At 37.4% G+C, this 25,744-nt stretch overlaps 1 protein-coding gene across 8 annotated transcripts in view; it reads left to right on the forward strand.

Annotated features, from left to right (window-relative positions):
- The window catches only part of RAP1GDS1 (Rap1 GTPase-GDP dissociation stimulator 1), a 101,700-nt gene that overhangs the window by 60,584 nt on the left and 15,372 nt on the right, over positions 1-25,744 (forward strand). For 4 of the 8 annotated variants that reach the window (XM_064651955.1, XM_064651952.1, XM_064651953.1 and 1 more), the window contains 7 exons: positions 9,481-9,627; positions 17,406-17,534; positions 19,928-20,053; positions 22,763-22,906; positions 23,176-23,307; positions 23,710-23,844; positions 25,433-25,558. In XM_064651955.1, coding sequence (XP_064508025.1) covers positions 9,481-9,627; positions 17,406-17,534; positions 19,928-20,053; positions 22,763-22,906; positions 23,176-23,307; positions 23,710-23,844; positions 25,433-25,558 — 939 coding nt within the window. Of the gene's footprint in view, positions 1-9,480; positions 9,628-14,223; positions 14,292-15,961; positions 16,019-17,405; positions 17,535-19,927; positions 20,054-22,762; positions 22,907-23,175; positions 23,308-23,709; positions 23,845-25,432; positions 25,559-25,744 lie in introns of all 8 variants that reach the window. The other 4 variants (XM_064651957.1, XM_064651958.1, XM_064651954.1 and 1 more) reach the window with 3 other exon arrangements.

Raw genomic sequence — 25,744 nt, forward strand, 5'->3', positions numbered from 1 at the left:
AGGAGCCATACAGACTAGAGGGAGTGATTCTGATTGACTCAGCTGAGAATAGATTAGACTCTTACCCAGTAGAAAGCAAGTCCTTCTTGCTGTTTAGAGCATACACATATTCTGAAAGCTGGCAAAGGGAAGTAAGCTCTCCATGTATCTTGTAACGGAAGTGAAAAATTTCCCATTCTGCCCTTCCACAATATTTATATTAATAGTAGTGCATAAAGACCTCGTTGGGGAATCTCAAAGCTATTTCTTTTTGCTCCACAACCTTGTTTCTTCATGAAACCACCAGTCTGGGTACATGTTCTCAGCAACCATACATCATGATATAAACAGCTACAGGGTTAGGAAGAAGCTAGAAATGCCAACTCATTCTATAAAGGCTCTCCTCTGACAGCTGCTTATCTACCTTTCTCAGCAGGAAATTTATTGGATCATTTTCTCATTTCCCAAGCTGTATATTTTTCAGTTATCTATGCAGTCTTACTTGTATTGATGGCAGGACTCCTAGCTGAATGTTGACTATGTGGCCTTTCTCACCCTCAACACTGGAACATGAACATTATACCACTTCTTGTTAAAAAGATCTTACACATGCTATAAATTCTCAGGTGCCCATCTTATAAGGATATACAGACCTCTTGCAGAGATCTGCTAAGGAAGGCTAAGCACAAAAATAAGAAACTACTCAATTGCAGTTATGTCCGTCTCAGGAGATAAGATTAATAAAAGCTGAAAGCCAGTCACTTAAGAAATTAAGCGTACTGGAAAGCAGTCAAATTCAGTTTTCTGTAGAAAATGGCATAACTTTTTTCATTACCATATGGAAAACCAGCAGAGTCCTAGAACACAACTGGTGTTGATAACAGCACACTACTGGCTGATCATTTTTATGAAGGTCACCCTGATTCATGCAGCTAGGCAGCATCTTACCATGATTTTTCACTTATCATTGTACTAGATCCTACCAAATGCAAATGCCACCTACTAAGCTGTTTCCCAAGAAATACCATGAAATCAAGACCAGAGTCCTTAAATTGTTGCTTGAAAATTGTTTTGCTTGCAGAGAATTAAAATTCTAGGGATGCAATCCTTGTGTGCATCAGCTAGAAGCTAAGCATACCATATGTATGCCAACACATACTTTCTCAGTAATATTTAGGACTTAACAGCAATTAATCATGAATGTTCTTAAGAAGCTATTAAACAATGTTATTCTCATTTATTTATGTTATAGCTGGCCTAAATGGAATCAGAATGATGATAAAGTCTTCCTAGAACATCACAAAAAACCCATTTGAGAGGTGATACAAAACCCATGAATTCTCATTCTCAGGCTAATACTCTTTTTAAAATTTACACTGAATATTAACTCTACTGAAACAAATGGCAAAATTCTCATTACTTAAGCCAAAACTTCACAGAAGCCCACATTGGAGAGTTTGTTTGCGTGTGTGTGTGTGAAAACCCAAACCAAATTGCCATAGATTTGGAACTTTTCCTTCCTTTAAGATGAAGCTATGAGGCCTAATTTTCTGTTTGTTTTAAAGTCCATAGGTATTACAGGTCCTGTTTATTTTCTGCAGGGCAAATACTTTTCCTCTTCCTGTTTTTTTCCAGGAAGATTATTTGAATAAGCAGAGTAAGTCGATAGCTGTTCTGTCAGTACAGGTACAAAGAAAATAATATCTAGGAAACCAAGCAGATTTTTTCTGATTCCTTCCTTTCTTCCTCTCCAGCATTTAATCCATAGTCTGTAAATTTTGTGTATTGCTCATATTACAACAAGCTCAGAGACATGTGCTTAATTAACAGTCAAAATAGAAGCCACAGGCAACAAGAAAAAAAGGAAAAAAAAATATATGGAAGATGTTTCCAGGGTCATGAGCAGAGTTAGAAAGAAACCCTTATTCGCTAGATCTTGTTGCCACCTTAAAAGGAAATCTAAGATTCAAACTTCAGTTAAAAACTGACCTATTTCTTCATGCTTCAAAGTTAAACACAGTAGGAAAGCAAAAACTTGGATTTCCCCTAATATTTATGATGACAAAAAAAATTCTTATCAGGAGGAAAAGCATTTGGAATTTCAGTAACTCTAAGTGAACAACCCAAAATGGGTAGCTCCCTCTTCTCTTTTCAATTCAACCTCCCTTTTCATGTCGTTTTTCACTTTGCTGTTAAGGATATGTGAAATTTTTCATCTTTAGAGATAACTGCACAGTCAGCTTGTTGATTTCTCACCCCTCAGAAAACAAAGCTTGTTAGTCGAGTGTCTCAACATGGGCAAAGTGTCTAGCTTACTCTATTTAGAAAATTAGGCATTATGTGACTAGAAATATCAACTGTCACTAAGCAATGGTAGAAAGCGACAACTGATTACTATGGAAGACAGAAGAAAGAATCTGTTAGTATCTTGCTAAGCATTGCTTATATAAAATTGGGATGTGTTTATTAATTTATTGTCTTTTTTAAAGTTTTCAGCCATTGTTTTTCTCCTTTTAACTTTGTGTTTTAATACAGTCTAATTATGTAATGAGAGCTTCGTAAATAATACCGAAGAATATAATTTTGTTGTACTCTCAGATCCACTTCTGCAGATCTTTGCAACACTGTGCACCATGCATGTATTGCATTGACCAAGCCTTTTAGTTGTTCATATGATAGCTGCACAGGCATCTGGTTTTATACAGCATTTCCTACAGTGTAATAACAGCATAGAGATAACATACTACATCCAAACCACTTAAATTGCATCACATTTGCTGTGTTCCTATCTAAGGAATACTGTGTAACTCTCAGAAACAGAAACTGGACATAATTGTGGAGGAACTGTGTTAGTAAAATCTGTCCTTTAATGCAGTGGAGCCCTTAAATGCCTCAGCCAGGGGACCAGGACTCCGTTTAGTTAGAGAGTTCTAATAATGCTGTTTGTACAGTAGTACAGTCAGGAGACAGTGCCCACCAGAGGAAGTTGCAGCTTAAGTATTTGGCAAAAAATGGTGAGGAAAGAGTTAGTTCACACTACACATATTAGCAAAGTGGTTTGTGTTAGGAATACAGTGCGTATGAGCAAAGTTGGTCTTTAAGCCTCCTTGATCCTGAGACTGCTGTATGTCTGGCTAGTTGTCCAGCCAGCAGGATGGCCTGAGGAATCACGGTAGGTGCCTTGAATACCCTGTCTACAACAGCATTCAGATTCCCCTTAGAAAAGAGTCACTTACCTAAGACAGTGTCCAGTTTATCAATCCTATCTTGGTACCACTTGGCCTCTTGAGCTCAGGCTGTTCTGCAGTTGTATTGCATTGCCAGTTGCCCTCCAGTCAAATCAGTGGGTTGCCTTCTGCTAAGGAAGTAAAAGGCTTCCTAAAACAAGATGTTTTCTGGTCTTTCTCAGGCTGTATCCTCCAGCTTTTCAGATACAAGAATCTTCTACAAGTCAGCTCCTCTGTGCAGGCTGCACAAGGAGAGTACAACAAGCATCAGTTCACATGCTGCTGCTTGGATTTACTTTGTAGGGCCAGGTCCTCTCACTTGCCTCTAGGTTTCATGATTTGGGGCAAGTAGCACTGACCCTAAATGCAAGACTTGCCCTAGCTTTTCCTAGATTCCAGGTCCATTTATTAATTTTCAGTTCTTTAAATAATTTTCTTTCTTCCCAGGGCCTAGTAGGATCCACAGATGTGCTTTACGGTGGATTCTTTTGGCTTTGTTTTGCTTTTTCCTTCTTGGGCTTTTCCTAATCTACTCCAAATCCCCATGGGTCACACACTTTCTGTGACTGCTCCTCTGGCTGCCTTGGTGGAGACCCAGCTCCTTTTAGCTCCTTCAGAGGGTGGAACCATTGTCACACAACACCAGTCTAAGCCTCTTGCCAAGCTCCTTTCAGCAGCAGTCAGCAGCGTGACCCTATTCTGCACCAGACTGTGACCATGCCACGCTCACTTCTCACCCTTGTTCTTGGATAGTTTGAAACTAGAAGACAACATTTCACTGCAGGCCTGGGAGTAAGAATTCTAAATTAATTGTGCTGTGCAGGTTTATTCTGTTAATAGCATGAGATGCTATAAATGCCTATTTACCAGTATAGAAAAACTGCCTGCTGTTTTAGTGTATAATTGGATTCCATGATTTATTTCATGCTGTACGAAATAATAAGCATAGGCTGGCTCTGACTTAGGCAGGCTTCAGCTCTGACTTATGCTCTCATAAACCTAGAGTAATTTGCTTGACTGCAATGGAATTACTGTGGAGTTTCATAGAGTTATAAAATCACCTGAAGAGTCTGCTGTAAGTATATTGCACATGAAAAGGAAGGCAAGGGGAACTGCTAAATTCGGTTCTGAGGGCCTTTACCTGAGTTTTGTATATCTAAGTAGAACATTCTCATACTAGTTGGCTTCTTTAATTTCAAATAAATTCAGTAGGGGTAATTACTACATTTTAATTACATTCTGAAGTATCCTTGGAATCCAGAACAAATAATTTGCCAATACTCAGACTAGTAGTATTGGATGCCTCATTGTGCTATATTGAGATCTCAGGTCCACTAGTAGAATTTGACTGGAAATGAAGTATTGAAGTCTTAAACAGTAAACTCATCACTGTTCTTTTGTCTGAAATCAGAAACATATGATTTTTCTTGTATTTATCTGACATAAGAGGAATATGACAAATAAGCACATTTTACTGAAATTAAATTGTAGAGTAGAATCTGGCTTGCATTTGACTGCTGCCTCAGCATAACATTAGGGAGATTGCAGTCCTGGCACATTTACCTTTCCCTTCAAATGTTCTGTCAAACTCCCGACTCTGTAGACAAAAGAAATCATGAAAGAGGTTAGGGCTTGTTGGCATTGATATCCTGTGGTCCACACATTGAACATACTATGAGGAGTCAACCAAAAACACCCCTACATCTCTATTTGGATACAACATTTAAAATTTGTATTTGTTTGTTAGAATGAACTAGTTGCATAAGAGGGCCAGTATGCTGCTGCATGAGCTGTCATTACCCAACAAAATTGCTGGCAACAGTTTTATCCAAAAAGATCAACGCTACCTATTTCCAATCCTTGAAGAGACTGTATTAAAAGACAACATTCTACTATAGCATTTCTAGTTTACTGATTACATATTTATTATTTTAGCAATTATTCTAAAGGAATAGCTTATGAGACGGTACCCTCAGTGCTTACCCTTAGGGTTAAGGATAGCTGCCAGCATTTTAAGATAAACTTTACTACAGGACTAAGCAATATTTTGGTCAAAAAAAAAGTGCAGGATTGTAGCCAAATGCAATAAAGATGTAGTAATTAAAATAAAATGGCAGTATGTCACTTAAATGATGAGCCAATTGCAGAGTAAAAAGAATTTTAAAATAAATACTGTTTTTACCACGTTACCAAAAGTTGCTGTCTGGGCAGCTTGGAATATACAAATCAGGGACCTTGATCATACAAATGATCCTTTCCCTCTCTGAGTTGCACCATTTATACTATGCAGCTGTTTACACCAATAAACTTTTGCAGAACATGAATCGGGGAAAGAAGAATTCAGGTTTCCAGTTGCAAGACAAAATCAGAACATTTCAAATCGTATACTTCAAGCCCAAAAGATCATTTTTAAGAAATGCTGTCAAATAGTTTTCTAGCTGATTATTTGAGAAATGGGTGGGTTTTTTTAAGCCTAAATATTTTCCAATATCTGCCTATACTGTGGCAGAGCCCTTTTTCCTGATTTAGCTGTATGTCCAGAAATAATAAGCTTTCAGTGAGGACAAAAATCAAAGTATTGGTGCATGTGGTTTAGAAATAACTCACTGGCGGTATATAGCTTATGCTTTACATAGTTTTCATTCTTTAAGCTGTCAGTTTAATTATTTTTTCTTGTTTACATTTTATGACTGATTTGTTTTAGGGCTTAGTGAACTACGGACAAAAACTCAAGCGAAAATCATGCAAATACATCTTGGGAAAAGCAAATTGAAACTACTTTAAGTGCTGCATTTTAAAGTTCTAGCAATCATACACAATAAAAAAAGTTTGGTTGTTGACTTGGGCATCCATTGGAGCAGGCATGGCTGAGCTATGGGAAAATTTGACAAGACTGTTCATAGAAGGAATGTGAGCAGTTGCAGTAATTTGATAATCCACATTAAAACCCCTTTTTGCATAAAACTCCTTCCAGCAATTCAGGATAGACAAAAGAGACTGTACTAATTCTTAGAGACGATTGTATTGAATTGGGCTAAAGAACGTTGTGGAAGTAATAGCTCATTCTGTAATAAATCTTACTGTACATTTTACAGGGAAAAAATATCTAGTCTCTTGGGTTGTTGTCATTCTGGCATCTTTAGACAGTGTTACATGTACTTTAAAAAAAAAGCTATACAACAGCATTGCCCTTTGTGGGCTGTAGTAAAGCATTTTTAAGCAGAAATGTGAATGCTCTCATTAAACTGTTCAATCAGTGTTCTCTTAGGAATAGCAAATGTTTATTTAAAAAGGTCACAGGAAAAAAATTCAACACAGCTTCTGGGAGGCTGGAAGCACGTTAAGTGTGGGAGTTCATAGAGCTGCTGAACTGCAAGGTAATAGTTGGATTGAGAACAAGACACGGCAACATGCTGTGGGCTTGTTTTGACTGTAAATGATTTGGACTTTGATGAGTATTCTTGTGTGCAAGATCTGTTTCTTAGCGACGGAGTAGTGAGAAGTAAGTTGGCAATACCTACACGAAGCATTCTGAGTCAGAAGTAGCTTTTTGCCTGTGGATGCAGCGGGGTGTCATAGCAGTGCTTGCAGTGGGTAGTCAGGACCTTCAGAATGTTCCTCCTACATATGGTACAGGATTCTTTGTGGCCCTGCACTAATGAGCTGAGTTAATCCTCTTGGGCAAAGAAGGCAGCACCAGGACATCCTAATTATAGCCCTAGCCCAGGTCTGTTCTTCACTCAGCCGCTTAGGGCAGAGAAGCAGCCATGCAAGGTGAGCTCTAGCATGGGAAAGAGATAGAGCAACAAACTCAGTTAAGGCATCTCTTTTACAAGTCTGCCAGCCTATGTAGTCCTGTCAAAGTCTGGCACTTACAGCCTACCACCTTCTTGGGAGGGATCCTGAAGTTCATTTGTACTTAACTTTTTGAGTATACCATAGAGACAGAGACATTTCTTGGAGTGAGATTTGTTTCTGTTTCTTTCTGCTTTATTTTTGCTGACTCTACAGTGGAAGCTGACTATCTATTTACCTAACAAAAATATTGTGTTGATACAAATTTTGTCATGTATTTGAATTGAGAGACTTAACACCAGTTTTTAATATATAACTTCTTTCACAAACCAGAGAAAATGGAAGTTAAAGGATATATGACTTAGATTTTAATTTGTTTTGAAGTATTGCCACACAATTATTTTCAGTGGAGTTCTGCCAAATTCCATCCAGGTAAGGAACTTGGCTTGTAACCTTTTTTTGTTTTTTTAACCCTTGCTTCCAAACCCTCACCTGACTCTACTTTTACATTATTCTTCACTTACACATTTTACATGTAGTTCTGTATCATGACACAGGAACAAGCTTGAGATATGATCCTTATCTGAAGCTAATCTTTATTATGGTTTTAGTTTGTTGATTTTAATTGCATTATAGTAATTTGAGGACCACATTCAGCCTTTCTGATCCAGAATCAGTGATTCAGTTTCATTTTGCTTACTTGTTTTGACTCACAAAACAGATGAGTCAAATACAAAATCATGTATTTGCATTACTTTTGTAATAAAAAATACCAGAAGAGGTATACATAAAGCAGAATGCTGTAATATTCCAATATTTGATTTTATTCTCTGTAGATTTGGTAAATGTAAACACCGAATCTGAACACCTAACTATATCATTTCACTATATTTTGATGTAGGACTTCCTTTCATTTCAGCAGTATGGCTATGTTTGTTATAACATCAAATATGTGAGAGGTTTATTTTGTATTTATCCTTTTTTTTATAGTCTTTCCTTGACACAGAATCTTACCTTGAATTTGTTTGAGTGTAAATAGATGACTATCTCCTTTTTCAATATGGAGTATACATGCTTGCAGCAAAACACAGTCTTCTGATACCCTGATCCTGTCCAAGGTGGAAACAGTCATGGCAGTGATGTTTTTCTCTGTTGCATGTATCTCAGTTATTCTGCAAAACACTTATCACTTTGGTAATAATCCTAATAGTTAAGATCCACCAAGAATTAATGTTCCAACTCCACTCAGCAAATTATCTGCAGTTCCTATATACAATACTTATAATCCTGGGTTTTATATCTAGTATAAGGGTGTGTATGCCTCATAAATAATATTAACAAGAACTGGAAGATTTAAAAACTTCTTTTTGCAGAGTTCTGGAACATTTTATAGTGGAAGATCATATTATAGATGTATGCAGCCTTGGTTTTCATGCTGAGTACCTTGCAGAATGTTGAAAATTTGGTAGCTTGGCCTCCATGTATGATGGGGGGAGAGAGGACTGATGGTAGAATGGTGAATAACAAGGAAAAGAGGAGATTTGCTTTGGGGCCATTAAGAAATTGGGGAGAGGGTTGGTTTTTTTTCTTATTACGCAAAAACTTTTGCTTTATTGCTTTTTCCGAACAAGGTTTTGTTTTCATCCAGATTTTCCAGTTGATTCCAACTGTAGCTCACATGGAAATATCTTTTCTTTTGAAAGCCCTGGAATTTAGGTTATTGACTGTTGAGTATTGCTGATTGCCTGCTGGGAAAGAAAGCAGTATTGATGATTAATGTAATAGAAGGCAATTGTTACATCAAATTCTGATTTTTTTATATAGGAAGATTTCCATACAAAGATTATAATGTGTTATTTACAACACTTCCGAACATTGTAGCCTTTTATAGATGTAGAGCAAATCTTTCTTTTAGCCATACAAAAAGAATCTGATAGTGTTATTAAATTTCAGCTATAGAAGCACAAAGAACATGCTGTGTGGCAGAGTGAGTGCATGAACAGAGTTCGTCACTGTGAATTAGTACCTCTGTCTGCTTTGTCCTTTTTATTCTCCATTTTGTTTTTAAGTAACTCAAGCAATTTATTTTCTATATTTCAATTTCTCAAGTTGCATAATGGTAAGAGTAATTTACCTGTATATGGACTAGGCTTTGTAAAGTGCCCAGAACCTCCCTCTGGCTAAACTGAATGTATCTTCAGAATTTTATTTATCAGCTCCAGCAGCTCTGCCTCAAACACTGAACTTCTTTACAAAGGTATTAGTGCCAGGTGGTTAATCCCTTTTGTTGTAGGTGTTTTCACTTTCCTAGCTCTGTTGCACTAAAAGCTGGCCCTCAAGCATCTCTCTAGATGAATTTGACAACACTGGAAGAATGGCTTCACTCTGTTTAAAAACTTCATTTTGTGTGATTACTGTTATGTTTGGGATTCGACGGCTTTGATTTCATTTTTTTTTAATGTAACTCTTTGTTTTACAGATGAGGGCAGGAACGCAGTTGACCATGCAGGTGGTGCACATATTGTAGTAGACCATTTAAGGTCACTGTGCAGTAAAACAGATCCAGCCAGTGAGAAGCTCTTGACTGTCTTTTGTGGCATGCTGATGAACTATAGCAATGAGAATGGTAAACAACACCGAAAATTTGCTTTCTGTCTACCAGGAGAACAACCCCAACAAAAAAAAGATAAAAAGTTAAAGTCATCTGTAGGTTTACATTGTGGATACTAACACTAAGCTGTTCTGAAAAGATGAAGGACCTCAGTTCACATATACAGTTTTCTGTGTCAGTAAAATTATGTTCCCCAAAAATACTAGATATATTCCTGACACAATTCCATATAGTATATTGTATAAAGTTTTAAGATCAACATCTGGAATTCACTTCTTTTAAAAGCACTGCATGAAGATGTATCGTACACCTTAGGAAAAAAACTGATTACAGAAGTTAATTAGAAGCCTACATTCAGTCCTCTGTTTTTCATTTAGTATCAAATAAGACTAATTTGTTGCAGACATGCAGTGTTGTTAATGATTTGGGGGTATGTATGCCAAACAGTTAATAATTTTTCTCCTTGTGAAATGTAAATAAAACAACATGTTATGTTCTTCTAAGTTAAATGGGGAATCATTTATGGGTATGGTCAACATTATTCTGTGTCTACAGATTTTTATGTTCTTTATCCCATTAATTGGAGGTGTTTAGGGGCTGGGGCAAAAACCAAGATAGTATCTTAAGTGAGAAACCCTTGACCACAGAGAGTAACAAAATAGCATTCTACATTAATTGTAGAAACTAGTGCCTCGTTTGCTTCTGCACACAAGTATGTTAATATGCAGAAGCATATTTATAGTGTTCACACAGTTTCAAGCTTTCAAAATTTGAAGAAATTTGGGATAAGTGAGGAAGGCTAAATAGGGGCTGCTCTCTTGACTTGCAATGGCACAGATTGCAAATGTAGTTAGTAATCACTTTGTTCCTTCAGTCATGCCCATTTCATGAATTGCAGTGTTTTATCTTAGGAAGAAATATCTTCTTTATTAGCTACTCACCATTTCCGGAAAGATATAATTTGCTGTAACTTCCTGTTACTCACTTTCCGATCCTGTGTTCCTAAAATTCTTCTAGTTTTCAGAATGGTTTTACTGTATACATTTTTAATCTGCTTTATCATCTCTTCTAGCATAATTTCCATGTGTGTTTTCTGTGCCATCTCTGTGGAGATCTCATCTCTTGGTGTTACTCATTCAGCTCCAAATACAACTGTTATATGTGTCTCATCTCTTTCTCTTGTTCTTTTTTTTCCTCCTCTTTTCTTTGTATTATCTAAGAATTCTTGTTTCCAGTACTTCTTCCATCTTCTCTAAAGAGCAACTTTCTAGTTCCTTTATTTCATATAGTCTTCAGGAGCTATTTTGCTTGATGTCTGCATGAGTGTCACATTTATTACATTTCATAGTGTTAACTCCATGTTTTCTTTGTTAAAATATTTGGGAAAAAAAAGATATTCTCACCTCTAAGCTACTGGAATCCTGTGTATTAATTAAGACTAATGAGCATACAGTATACTTGGTAGCTCAAGACAGACGAGTCCAAAAGTGATGTGTAGAGATACTGTTATCAGTTTTGCTTCAGTGACCAAGCTCCCAGCAGATCTTCCCTAGGAAAACTAATTATGAGATAAATCTCCCAAACAAGCAGCTTCTGAACAGCTTAACTGTTATGAACACTGAATAAATGACTCATTCCATCTAGTTAGATAGCTTATTCTGATGCAATCAGTAAAGCAGTTGTATAGTTCAGTGACAACTAGGAGGATTCACTAGCTGCTCTCCTCTCTGCTAAAGAACGTCTTTCATCTCACACACTGACACAATATTCACAAGAGCTGCTGAAGCCAGTGTCAGAAGTGATAAATGCAGGAGTATTCCCAGCTCTTGGATTTGGGTGCACACCACCACCCTGTTCTGCCGCCACATCAGGGAGGAGTGCTGGGGGCTTACCAAACCTTCACCCTACCCCACGTACTTGGTGGTCTCCATGAGGAAGGATTCCTTTTGGTGGGAACCCAGCTCGTGTTTGGCCCAGCACCCATGGGTATGCTGTGTAAAATTTGCTCATTGACTTGGGCAACCATTGAATTGAACCCCAAATAATATTAAAAACCCCAAAACAATATTAAAAAAAAAATTAAGAAAAAAGGAGAAAAAGGATTTTGAGGACTAAATTTTTAGAAGAAAATTCAGTGACCGTACCTGTAGCATGTGAATGGAGAAATGCATAGTTGACCTGTCTTTCCAATTTTGTTTTAAGAACCACAAGTACAATTGGACCATAGTTGTGAATGGATCAAAAATATCACTTGTGGGCCATCATAAATTTTCAGGACAGCAGTCAATGTCAGCCTGAGATAACCACTTAACTTCCATGCATTGCAGCATCAGGTGGATAATATTCTGACTAAATGCAGTTCTTTGCTGACCTGTTAAACATCAAAACTGAGATTGTCCTGACAGTTAATTGTGGTCACAGATTAGTGAATATCATTTTCAGGATTTACTTAAAAAGGTTTGGTCCCAGTTACTTACGAAGAAGATAAACACTGCATTGGTTTTGCTGAAGGATGAGCAGTATGGGATTGCAGCCTAGAATCACGTTCTTTGTAGTTATGGAAACCAATTGGGCAAAAATAAAAGGAAAAATATTAGGTAAGGAGGAGGTGTTCCAGTCTTTGAAATAGCACTTCTACCTTCTTTTTTCATGTTTCTGTAATCTTTTCCAGCTTAGCACGCTGTGTTACAAAATCACAGGTGGGGACTTTGAAGATTTCTTTACTGCTCTTAATGACTTGCACTCTTTTAAGTTGCACTAGCTGTCTAGACAAGGACCATTACAGCAGAGTTGGCTCTTAGTTGCATCTAATTATCTGTGAACACCCTAATATTTTCCAATTATTAGCATTTTATGAGCAAAGAGTATATGATTGTTTTATTTGATTCTAAACAGTTTGTCATTCCCAGTCAACCAATTGCCTTTTTCCAATAGCTACTATTTTATTAGTAGTAACTATCAACTACCTCATTTTTTTTTAACGTGAGAGACTCATTCTTGAGTACTTTCAGGGATTAATTATGCTGAGTTATGTAAAAAAGCCAACTGAAGAGCATCTACAAATAAGGTTTCCTTTTTCTAAACAGAGCAAATTAATGGAGCATACTTGTATCTCATCCTGATTCTGGACACTCAGCTTGCAGTTGTAACTCCATTTATAACACTGTTATCTAAGCTTTGAAACTAAGATTCCTTTTACAAGGTTCTTCTGTCATCTGCTTGTGTTCAGGAATTATTTTTGCCTACTGTCTCTCAATTCTTTCTTTGCTTCCTTAGTATCTTATTTGATTAGTAACTACAGAGTTAAGAGGACAAATTCAGCTTTGGCATCTCTTGCAGTTCTTTCAAGCTGAAAAGAAAGTGTTGATATTTAATTGCATTGCTAGAAATCAGAGGGGTTTTTTCTTATGGAAAACATCCCTTTGCCTTCAGCTCAGGTTATCTTGACCCTCTTGTCATAATCGTATTTTTTTACACAAATTCAATCACAAATAGTTCATTCCTGCTTTCCATTATTAGTCTCTGTGTAGCTATGAATCTGCTTAAGAGCAAGAAGCAAAGCAGGCTTGGATAAAGAGGGAAAAACTAATAACTAATCTAATAAAACTAATAATCATATGCAAACACTCTTTTACGAGTTAGAAACATGAGTAGTTATTCTGCAGATCTCATAATCCTGTAAGCCAAGACTATTTGCAAGTTAATGGGATCAGTCTATAAAGTAACTAATTGTCTCTTGAGATCTCTAAAACAAACCATGAAAGCCTTTTTAAAGAAATACAGAAGTTATGCAAGAACTAGGCCAATTGGCTTATTAGGTAGTCAAATTAGAGATTGGAAGTTAGCTGGATACAGTATGCATGTGTGAAAGTATACATACATTTATATATATGGGCATATAGTAGATAAAAATAATTATGTTTATAGATTCCTTCATCATTTCATTTCATATTAAACTTCAGTCTGTCAAGGTTCTCTTTCCTTCAGTGCCTTTGTAAAAGGTGACATCTCGATGTTAAATCATACAACTGCCAAGCCTTATTCTCACAAAACTCTTAGCAACTGGAATGAATGTTGGGGACTGATGTGCACTGTTGACCATCTGCAGAAGTTATGTAAATACACAAGAAATGGAAGGGAGATTTATGACACCATTATTATGGTCTAAAAGCAATATTTCAATAATGCTTCCTCCTAAGATTTACCTTTGCTAATTTTCATGCTTGCCGTGGTTTTTGTTTCATTTACATCACAGCTAAAGATGTCTAGCATGCTTTCAAGACTTAAATATATTTAAATGCAAAGTAACCTAAAGTATGTAAAAGCAGATAAAAAGTATGTTCCTTATGATAGTGAGATAATCAATACAATCACTTTTATGTTATGTGATGATTTAATATAGCTGTGGGGATTGCAAGCAGGTTTCTCTAGGGTATGAAATCATGCCACCAATTTGTACAAATTCCTTCAGCATTATAATCACAGTTGCTTATGGGACACAAATGATGAGTTGTTTTCTGGAATTCTTTTCAAAATCATGAACTAGCCTAAATCAGAGTTTTAAACAAAAATGCCCCCGATAAAGTTCTCAATTTGGGATATTCTCCCCAGATCTTACTCTTTTGGAGTTTCCATGTGTGTCACCGAAGGACATGGAGCCATTGAAATTCAAGTTTTAGGTAGGTAATTCTTTGTGCTGGCGCATGTATTGATTGCCTTTTATATACCTGTATATGCATCTGTACAGCATCACTGTCAGTGCTTTTCACCCCAAAAGAACACAGAGGCATTTTACTAGTGCAACATGTGATAGCAGTGTAAAATGTGGCTTTGAGTCATAAACTCAGAAGAGGCATTCAGTTTTTCATGCTTCCTGCTCACTGTGCATAAAGTTCTGCTTAGGAAGCTGTTTCATCCTGAGACACGATGTTGCCTGGCTTCATGGCTTGCTTTAGTCCTGTGTCAGGCAACTGCTTGTAGGATGGATGCATGTGTCCCCTGAATTTGTCTCTTGCTCTGGTAGGGCATTAACACTTCCTGCAGTGAAAGGCCAAGATACGCAGTTAATCCAAGTTACCCAGTCTGAGGTCTTTCCTCGGACAGATACAGAACTGCTGGCAGTCTTTTCAGCTAAGACTGAACCACTTAGATGCTTTTAATTTCTCTGAACTAAAAAGTGCTGTAGGTCTCAATACCACTGAGATGCCTAATGCTTTTCTCTTGAACTGCTTAATAGACTTTGCGAGAGAAAGAACCTCCTATTGGTGGTAATGACAGATGTAAATGTCAAGTCCAGAATTTGTATGGCAAGCCCAAGCTTAAGTATAAACATTGCAAATAGCTGCTGGCAGCCTTTTATTTTCAAAGATCTCACCTCCTATGCAGCTTTGTGACTCATGGGGTTGTCCTGTCTTCATCAAAAGAGAAAATTTATCCTTTCACTTACTGCTGTTAAGGCAATGGTTACCCTACTGACAATTCATGTAATGCCATTCTTACCACTGGAGACAATTCCTGTACTCAGGTGTCATCCTTCTACTCCAGGGAAATGAGACTGGTATGGAGTCTGGTATAATACCTGACTTTTGACCCAGTACAATTGTCCTTTCTTAGTATATGGGGTTTTTTTTCCTTTTTTCTTACTTGGAAATTCTAGAGGCCCTTTAGTCAGTGCACTCCATGCTCTCTTGACCAACAATATATCTTTCTGTTTGGCTCTAAAGATTCCTATTTCCTTTCAAAGATGGATGTGGTTTCCCTTTTTCCACTCATCTTCTCCTCCATGCTTTTTATATATTTTGTATTAAGAGACAGCAGATAAAAAAAACCCTCCTCAAAATTGAGAGTTTATGCTTCTGATGTCAGAATGAAGTCCATAGAGATTGTCTCTTTGTCCATTACAGCTGGATAAAGTGATTTTTAGAGTGACTAAAGGTATAGTCTAGTAACAAAGCAATTTCTTTCCACATAATGTTGTATGGCATTTGTGGTTTGTGTCTTTGTTCTCCCACTCTCCATGACTACCAGTTTTCCTTCAGAATTTTTAAGTGTCTGCAGGGGACAATCACAAAACAAGGACAAAAACAGATTATTTACCAGTAACTTGAGTTCTCCTACACAATAATTTTCTCCACAGAACCATCTCCCCCTGCTCCAATTTTCCTATTCAGAGACAGATTTTTACAGTCAGTTTGGATTGAAGTAGGAGGGTGTAGTAGTGACTCACACATCTGCCAGAGGTAAAATGGCATTCAATGCATGCGCTAGTACAATTTGTACTTACCTGAAATTTGACAACTTCAACAGCTCTTTGGTGTCTGACATGGCGTTCTCATAAATTTCACTAAAGATCATGAATCTGTGGAAGAGATAATCCCTCTCCCCAAAAAAGGAAATTCAGTTACTGGTAAGTAATACAGTTTTATTAAAGATGTCAAGCCATAAGGATTCCTGCTCATCCCCACTAACCTGTAATAACCAAGGCTTTTACTTACTTAGTGTACCAAATTGATAATTATTATAAAAGTCTTTTATGCTTAATAAAAATGAGCTAAATATTCTGGAATATTTTCATAATTTTTATTATATGAAAATTTCAAACACATTTGGCAGAATTTTGAGGGCAAAGAGCTTTTTGAGAGCATGAGATGGTACTAAATTTGCTAAATTTAAGATGTAATATGTTTTTATCTCCCTGTAAAAATCTGCAATTTTTTATGGCTCTGATCCCACAGATATAAAACCTCCAACTGATTTCAGTTGCCTAGAATGAATTCCTTAAAAAGGAAAACAACAAAAAAAAACCCCAAACACAAAAAAACCCCCAGAATTCTCCTGTAGGGCTTGACCTAAAGCTAAATGAAGTAATACAATTCTCTTGACTTCACTGGGCTTTGGATCCTTGTCTTTTGGGTCTGTAACATTTCAACATAGTCAAAGTGCTTGGAAACAAAGGAAAAAAGATGCTTAGGAAAATTACTAAACAACATCTGGTGTGTTTATTTAAGTCTGCTTCATTCTATTCAACTGTAAAACAATGTTTTTCTTCTTTGCTATGTTATAGGTAAAATGTGTAAGAGAAAATATCGTTATAAATAATCTTTCAAAACAATCATGTTTCTGCCTAACCATCAAAGCATCTTTCTATTTGCAGACATCTAGGAGCAATAACTTTCTTACTTGTAAATACTATAAACCTTCATCCTATGCAAGAAATTATCAGAATGGCTTCTAAGGACTTTTCTTAAACCTTCCATTTTTTGTCTTTATTAAACTTTCTTTTTTCTCAAGCTCCTCATAATCTACATTGTGACTTCCTGTGTTTATAAAACTTTTCGTGTTTATTTCAGTACCAGTTTATATTCATCCTAATTTTAATTTTCCGGTTTTGCTCTTTAATAATAAAAGAGTATGTAGAAAAAGCTCTCAGATAACTATTTCACTGACCTAGTTTAGGTTGATTTCAGCCGGCTCGTCTCAGTGAGCCCAGAATCAAACCCGACATGTATTAAGAACCTGATAACCACAAAATTGTCAGTAGCTGCATAACTCATTATACCCTATGACCAGATCGGGAAGGAATATTTCTGGGAATACATCCCATTGCCAGGGACAAGGAGAATTATGAGTCCATATCTCAACTCTGGACCTGATAGTGTAGCAGAGTAGAGGAGACAGACATTTAAATGCTGCTTAGCCTAGAAGTTGCTTTGTGTGAAAAATGCTTTTTTGGTTAAAGGAATGGTACTACGAACAGAAATGCTAACTCACTGTTGTACTCTCTTTTTATGTAGATACGTTGCAGTCACAGCTTATCAATATGGGTGTTATTCCTACGTTAGTGAAATTGTTGGGTATTCATTGCCAAAATGCAGCTCTCACAGAAATGTGCCTTGTTGCATTTGGCAATTTAGCAGAACTCGGTAAGTCCTTGATATTAATATCAAATTCACATTCAGTTAAGTCTTAGTTAAAGACTAACAAAAGCTTTGCACTGATGCTTGTTCCATTCCTTTTGGTGCATTCTATAATAATAGACAAGCAGTTTCTGCTTATTTTCCGTAGAATCTATAATTGTCTTTTTTTTTGCCTTCAGTAATTGAAATTTATTTGGGTGCTTAATACAATCTTATGTTTTATGTTAATGTTCTTCAGTGCAACTAAACACGTTTTAAATCATCCAAACAGTATTTCCATAGCACTGCTACTTACTGTGAATTGTTTATTAATAATATAAATATTGTATCCTGGTGTAGGTCCACAAAGTTTTATCAGGATTAACTTTGACTCATGAAAATCTCTGAATGAAACTGAGACAGGCACAGTTCATTAATCTGCCTATACAATATTCTTTTAGGTGAAGAGTTTTAACATGTTCTAGTCTAATGCTTCCATGTATAAGTCATGAATAGATGTTATCTTTAGCAATTTTAGTTACAACTTCATTTAAATTGAAGTTTGTAGCCCTGCTTTGATCCAATGTCTTTGCAACTGGATTAGTTTTCATTGGAATTTGATCAAGTGTAAATCAACAGGTTGATACAGCCTATGTTTTATTATCACTTGTGTTTTACATTGCTGTTCTTTTGCTAACCTATTCAGTGAAATTTTAGTCTTATGAGTTTTTTTGCACTGCACTAGAATAATATAGCAGTTATGATATCATCCTGTTTTTCTGAGAACATTCAGCAGTTCAAAACATGAAAAATATATCTCTGAGTTTGGTTTGTAGTGTTTGGTGGCCTGAGTTCATAGATTCCAAGGCCAGAAAGAACATCATATCTAGCGGTCTGATCGTACACATGATACCTTCACTTACAGTAGACAACTCCTCTTAACAACTCAACAACAGAAAGAGCCATCAAAGTAGCACTAAAGAAGTTAATAGATGGCAGGTCTTCAAGGTGGGCACTGTATACTGTGTCTGCACAACAGAAAGTATAATAAGAGTCATACTCTGAAAATTCTAGTGCTTAGATGCAACTAAAACCATAAGGATATTAAATACAAGAAATGGTAGCTTCATGGAGAACTACATCGCCTTTCCCTCTTTGGAAAGATCCAGCTCTGTCCTGTTGAGGAACAAGAACCATGGGAAAGAAGCTTAACAGTAACTGCTTCCTTTCCTGTTATATGATGAAAAGGTCCTCATTCTTTAAGATTGGCACAAAATTAATTTAGTTTGTAATACTTTATTCTCCCTTAAGCAATAGTTTAGTCAGTCACATTGAAACTGTATTATTTTATTTTTGTCTTGTAACTTCAGGGAATTTTTTGGTGGAGTTACCCCTTTGCATCACTTAAGAGACAACTGCATTGCACAGATCCCTTGGAAAGCATTATATGACTCTTATTCTCTGCCAAAGCAGGGCACAAACCAATAAAGAGAGTGATGAATCTCCTTTTAAAAATACTGGAAAAATCGAAAATCCACTTAGAATATGCTGTGCAACTGTGCAGAGAGAAAACAATAATGGAATGTGCACAAAAGAGTCTAGGTCTTCAGTTCATGCTTTTCCCAAGTCCTTGGGGTCAGTTCTAGATTAAAATAATCCCTAACCATCCATCAGAGCAATAACAAAGGTGCTGGAAGATTTTCTAACTACAGATGGCCCTCAGGAGGTGGCAACTGGAGAATGCAGAACACCAGCCCTACCACCTGCATCCCTTGTAATACTGCCAGGGAGGAGGAATATGATACGGGCAGTGGAATAAGAGATGCTTTTGTTGAATGTACGTTTGAAGATCTGCTGGCTAATCTGCTGGTAGGAAGCCCACCCATCTCTAAAAGCTGCTTTATGCTCTCTGTGCAGGGTGAGATGGCCCAGCAACAGCCACACACAGATTTCAAAAGAAATGTCAACATCGTGAAACCATGTAAATATTAAAGCATTGAGTGCAAATCCTCATCTTTCCCATAGAAAGTGTGGTATATAACCTGCTCTTCTTCCTGTTAAGATGAGGGAAATCAAAGACTTAATATATATTTTTGTACTGTTACTGTTTCTATAGCTACCTTTACATTTTGTTGGGCAAAACCAGCCCCAACAGCCTTGATCATATATTTATATAGTTTTTACAGCCTTAATCATAATAAATTCAGGTCAGCACATTTATCTGAAAGTGTGAGACGTATCTTTTCATTTTGTGACAAGCACGAGTCTATTGTTCTTGTCTGTCAAGAGCACTCTTAGTCATCTTACTGTGAATAAACATCTTACCAGTGAATAAACCTGGTAACAAAGAGAAAAGAAATAGTCCTACCTTTTGATGTGGTTTGTTTACTTCATACTGAATTTTTCCTTTTGCTTCACAGAGTCAAGTAAGGAGCAGTTTGCCTACACAAACATTGCTGAAGAGCTTGTGAAACTGTTCAAGAAGCAAATAGAGCATGATAAAAAAGAGATGATTTTTGAAGTTTTGGCTCCCCTGGCAGAAAATGGTGAGAATTTTTTCTTGCACTATATTTTACTCATTCCCTTATGTGTATTTTGGTATATTGGTGTCTATTTCAGGGACTAAATGCAGAGTAACTGGCTGCTTTGTTCAGAAGCCACTATGAGTGACCCTTGTGATGGTAGTTTCATGCACAGCGAATAGGTCTTCATTTTTTTGTCGAGCGTATGACAGGAGCCAACAAATTGTTGATGCTACTTCCATCTATGATTCACTCTACGATTATGTTATATTTTATTTCCTTGTGCCCTCAGTGGGAATATCAAAAACTGCTTTTTAGAGGGCTTTACAACATTTGTCTGCAAAAGCTGGCTCAAGCATGCATAGACCATTGCAGCACCAGGACGTCATTTCCTGGAATCACAGAGCCACTAGCAGTTCCATTTCCTATGGACATTATTTTTGCTAGGGACATGTTAATTGCAGAACTAAGATATGGACACTCCATTTAATGTTTGTTAAGAGATCATAGGAATTTAATTTGGGTGTTTGGTGGCATATACCGTGGTAGCCCCGGGTGGCCCCTGGGAGTTTCATTCACTGCTCAAGCCAGAGCAGGAAGTGACGTACACCTGATGACCCCTCTGGGATGTTCCTCCTGAAACCAAAGGGTCGTACAAAGATAGTTTGTACAATCTGTCATCTGCCCTTAGTGGAAATGGAGCTGGACTGCAGTGGGAAACAGTTCTAAGTATGGAAGACATCACCGTATTTGATGGCTCTATAGCTTTGTTTTAACCATCTCAGCATTAAAGCTTGTTTAAGTTGAATAAATTATTAGATAGAATTGCAAACGCTAAAGATTTAGGTTTCATTCTACCCTGTGTACATACACACTCTGTGTGTGTCTGCCTTACATTGTATAAATTAAGATAAGCTTTAATTTAAAAAGTTATTTTGACTTTTAAGTGGTATGGGAAATAAATTCCTTTTTTCAGTTCTAAAGCTGCACATTTTTTCCAAAATATATTAATTTATTATATAATAACTAGCAAGTTGCTCTGAGTTATTCCATTCTCAAGGACTGACATGGAATAGGGTTGAACGTTTTGTGTATTTCAGTTCAAATGCTTAATTTTTCTTAGACTATGTTTTTTAGTTCCAGGTAGATTTGAGAAGTTCACTGCTGCTGACCGTTACTCAGGTGCTTGCATGTACGAGGTAGTCAGCTGAACATTTCCACTGTGAATTCAAGGCATACTTCAATGAGTTCACTGTGCTGGTACTATTTAGGTGCTTTTGATTGCAGACAATTAGCAATAGGTCAGAAGGAAAAAACATCTAAATTAAGTATTTGCAGAGTCTAGGTTTTGGTGTTTGGGGTGTTTTAAGCTTGTTTCTTATTTAGTTGTTGATTAGGCACGTTGGTGTAGCAATTTCAGTTTCAAATCACAAGACATCTGCAACCCGATATTCTGGAACTAAGGGAATTCTCTATTTTTTAAAGCACCTCAGTGCAAAAGTGCCTATCTTAAAAAAATCCCAACTGGATATTTTACATTCCCTAACAAAGTTCATGAGAAGGTCAGTTGCTCTTAGAGGAACAATGAATTTCACTCAGGCCAGAAGCCTACTGACACTAGGAAACTGAGAGTCAGACACATCCTTCACCGGAGGTAGAATACACTTCCTCTCCTATCTGTGGCTTGTAAACTATAAGAAAAAAATATTTCCAAAGCTTTGGCCTTTACAAGTATTTTAACTTGGGTTAAACAGCTTATTGTTAAAACACCATTTCATGTGGAAAGGTGAGAGAAATCTATTTCTTTGCACACTTCTGCAGAGCTTTGTGACTGTGTTTTCCAAAACCAGCATTCGAAAACTACCAGAATCACTTTCATGTGTGAAAAGACTTAATAACAGCATCAGACGACCTGCCATTCCATCTTAACAGAAAGGGAGTTTAGGCATGTGAGGAGATTCCCAGCTCCAAGTTCACGGGGAAGTATCTGTTAAAGATTTTGTTCTTGTGGAAACAGGAGATAAAACACTGTTCCCAGGTTCTATGTCACCACCTGAAAAACTTATTTATTGCCTTCTTGAGCCTTGTTTCTAGTAATAACTAAGAAATGTGTTTGCCTCATCAATTTCCAGTTTTTCTTGAATAACAACAAACTTCCCTCCAGACCCAGCCTTTTGGATTTGGCCTTACTGTACTCCTGCTGCAGCCCTTTCAATGAATGGCAAAAATATTGTCTCGACTAAAAGAAATTGCTTGGTCTAAGATTTCATCAAAAAGTTCTGTATTTTATACCTATTTGTGTCAGTGAAGTCACAAATGTACACATTCTGTACATGAAACAGAATAAGAAACCTTAAGTTTGTTCTGCAGCATAGTCCAAAGTCTGTGGAAAGCATGAACACAGCACAGTCCTTATAAGTCTGCTGTGTCATGACTGAGATGCCAGAAGTTTGCTGTAGAGAAATATCCTCATTTTTGAGAAGTGAAGGACTCCATAGAGCTTCAGTGTATGATTGTGCTCTAAAGGCCATCCAGGGAGCGCCTGCTAGAGGAGTAATAACAGAAGTTGGCCCTAAGAATTTCAAATAAAGGAGTTGCAGGTTTATGCACACAAGCCGTCAGTGAAACCAATGATTTCTTCACTACTTCTTCTCACAGTCTGTCCTGCATGTGTGTGCGATAGGTGTATTTAAAATCCTGATTCTGACTCCCATTATCCATGCTATTCTTCAGATGTCATTAAACTGCAGCTGGTTGAAGCAGGCTTGGTGGAGTGCTTACTTGAGATCGTCCAGAAGACTGTGGACAGTGACAAAGAGGATGATATTGCAGAGCTGAAAACAGCTTCTGATCTTATGGTTCTGTTATTGCTTGGAGGTAAGTATGGGCTGTCACTGTCTTCTGCAAAGCAACAGCAGATATCTGTAATGCTGTTTGGCTGCCGAATTTCACTATTCATTAATTTTCTAAATAACTTAGAGGACCTGCTACCCACCAGCAAACATTTAACAGGTCAGATTTTGTCCTGATCCCACTGCAGGACTGTATTAATTGTAGTGCAACCAGCATAGCTTCACAAATATAAAGAGAAGTTTCCCTAACAAACACTTTTTTGGTTTGCTGACTGTCTGTGCTTTTTACCCCAGATGAATCCATGCAGAAGTTATTTGAAGGAGGAAAAGGCAGTGTGTTCCAAAGAGTGCTTTCATGGATTCCTTCCAATAGTCATCAGCTACAGCTTGCAGGAGCACTGGCTATTGCAAATTTTGCCAGAAATGGTAAGAACATGCCATAATAGCTTATGTAAATTTATGTGTGCCCTTCTATCATGCTCTATCTGTACAGCTACAAACAAAACCTGTGTCACAGTAAAGCTGGTGTTTATACAGCAACATCAGTAGTTTTATACTTTACAATCCTGAAAAGCATTAAGCTTACTTTAAAAATACTGTTTCACATTTTTAGAGGGGTATGGGGGATTTCTGCCTTCTTCAGTGTTTCTTCTATCACTCTTCTAAGTTTGTCACGAGCACTGCAGCTCCCATTGATGATGGTGGTCAAATTCTAAACGATGAAATCTAGAAAGGAGGAAGGAAATAACCCTTCCATTCCTTAGACATTATCGTAAAAATCTTAGTAATGATCTTCCATTCACAAGTGACTTGTCTCATCTCGCACAGACGGAAACTGCATCCATATGGTGGATAATGGCATAGTTCAAAAGCTGATGGATCTGCTAGACAGACATGTGGAGGATGGAAATGTAACTGTGCAGCATGCTGCACTGAGCGCGCTCAGAAACCTGGCTATTCCTGGTAAGCCTCTCTTTGCATTGCTAACTACCCAAAGGTGACATTCTGCTCTCCCACTGCACCCCCCTGGGAATGAGGGTGGGAGAACTGACTGACAGTCCTAGAGGGAGATCACACTGCTGCTTTTCATTCTGCCCCATCATTGCTTTTGTGTCTGTTGCACAGCAGTTGTGACAACCAGTTCAAAATACATCACAGGCCTAGTGACCGTCCTCTGCCCCTCTGATCCCACAGTATCTCCCACCAACAAAAGAGCAGCTTTGTAAAAGGCAAGGAGGTGAGGAGGCCTTGGATATGATTTCTCAAACCTTTTTGCCCAGAGCACTGCATTATGAGTTTTTTTGGTTGCTTCCTTTGGGATCTTTCTCACAGCTGAGGATCCCCACCAGAGAACAGTGCCCACTTTGTTGAAACAATGCACCTTACTGTAACTTCCTGAGACTTTGAAAATTGCCAAATTAGATTTGGAGGTAGACTGTTAGAATAGCCAGCCTATTGCAATTAGTTACTGTTTGTAGGCAGTGAGCTGAATGCCAATTTTGTCATTTTTAATAACTTAATTTGTATGAGTTTTGATTACCCAAGCATAAAAGGTAGAGCACAGGGACATAAAAAATAAAGCAAATCTGTAATACTTGTGGTATGCTTTCTTGTACCAAGCCAAAAATAAGTCTTTTATCCATTTAACCTTATTTTACTATTTTCAGTTTTGACAAACCATAACTTTTTAGAAATGATCATGCATACATAACTAAACCCACTCTGCTTTAGTGGTATGCAGTTTGCTTACCTTTCTCAGGTGAGTCATTCTTCTCACTTCCATCAGTCAGCTTCCCTATAGCCTGTGCTCAAGGGTGTCTGCCAGAGACCTAAATAAGCTTCCCTGAACATTGTTAAAGAAAAATGAGCAAGTAATGACTGACCTCAGTGATAAGCTGCTTGTTAAAACACTATTTTGAATATCAGATAAGTGCTTTTTTCTAAGTACGCTGTTGGGCAGGATTTGCACCTTAAATACATTTCAGAGAGCTCTGCGAAAGCGGAGAGCGTACACTAGCGGAGGGCATAAAAGAGAGGTTGAGGGAGGGTAGGGGGCAGTAAAAGGACTACAGACTCCAGACATGTCAGGCCAGTGTTGTTCTTATAAAGTAATGGAACTGGGTAAGAGGTTATTCTGCTAATTAGATGCTTTAGTTTCTTTGCCTGAGGAATAGAAGAGAATTGTTGGGACTCAGGGAAGTTACCTCATAATTTGGGGTGCAAGTATTAACCTGGGCTTCTACCTGATGCATTTTGTGGAAGATGCCATTCCTAGACCAAGTGGAGAAGTCTAGCCCAAGTTTGTGTTCAGGCTGAACACTGAAAATTAGATGTGCGTGCTAGGAAAAAGCACTTAATTTCACAGCTGTGCCTTAGGAGCCGTGACATTTTTCCATAATGCAGTAGCACCAGCGCATGCTCATGTTCCTGAAGTCTGTGCTCACAACCTATTTTTCAAACCACGTCTGAAGATTTGCTTCAAGACCATCTTGGAAATAAATTAACTTCCAGAAACGTTCTTGAGATCAATCCCTGTTCTTTATTCATGCAGTTGTAAATAAGGCTAAGATGCTATCAGCTGGCGTTGCAGAAGCTGTATTGAAATTTCTCAGATCGGAGATGCCCCCTGTTCAGTTCAAGCTGCTGGGAACATTAAGAATGTTAATAGATGCACAAGGTAAAAATAAACTGTTCTCTGTGTTAAGTGATTCTCTTTGGTTCAGTCTGTGACATGCTGCCAAGATTCTTAAAAGAGAGAAGCAGGGAATTTTTTAAAATTTTATTCCCGAAGTCTTGGAATAAATCTAATGCATATGCAAAGGGAGAGGAATGTGGGTTGATTTTTTCTTTCAGAACTCCTAAG

This window comes from Pseudopipra pipra, chromosome 4 (genome assembly GCF_036250125.1).
Source record: "Pseudopipra pipra isolate bDixPip1 chromosome 4, bDixPip1.hap1, whole genome shotgun sequence".
Lineage (NCBI taxonomy): Eukaryota > Metazoa > Chordata > Aves > Passeriformes > Pipridae > Pseudopipra > Pseudopipra pipra.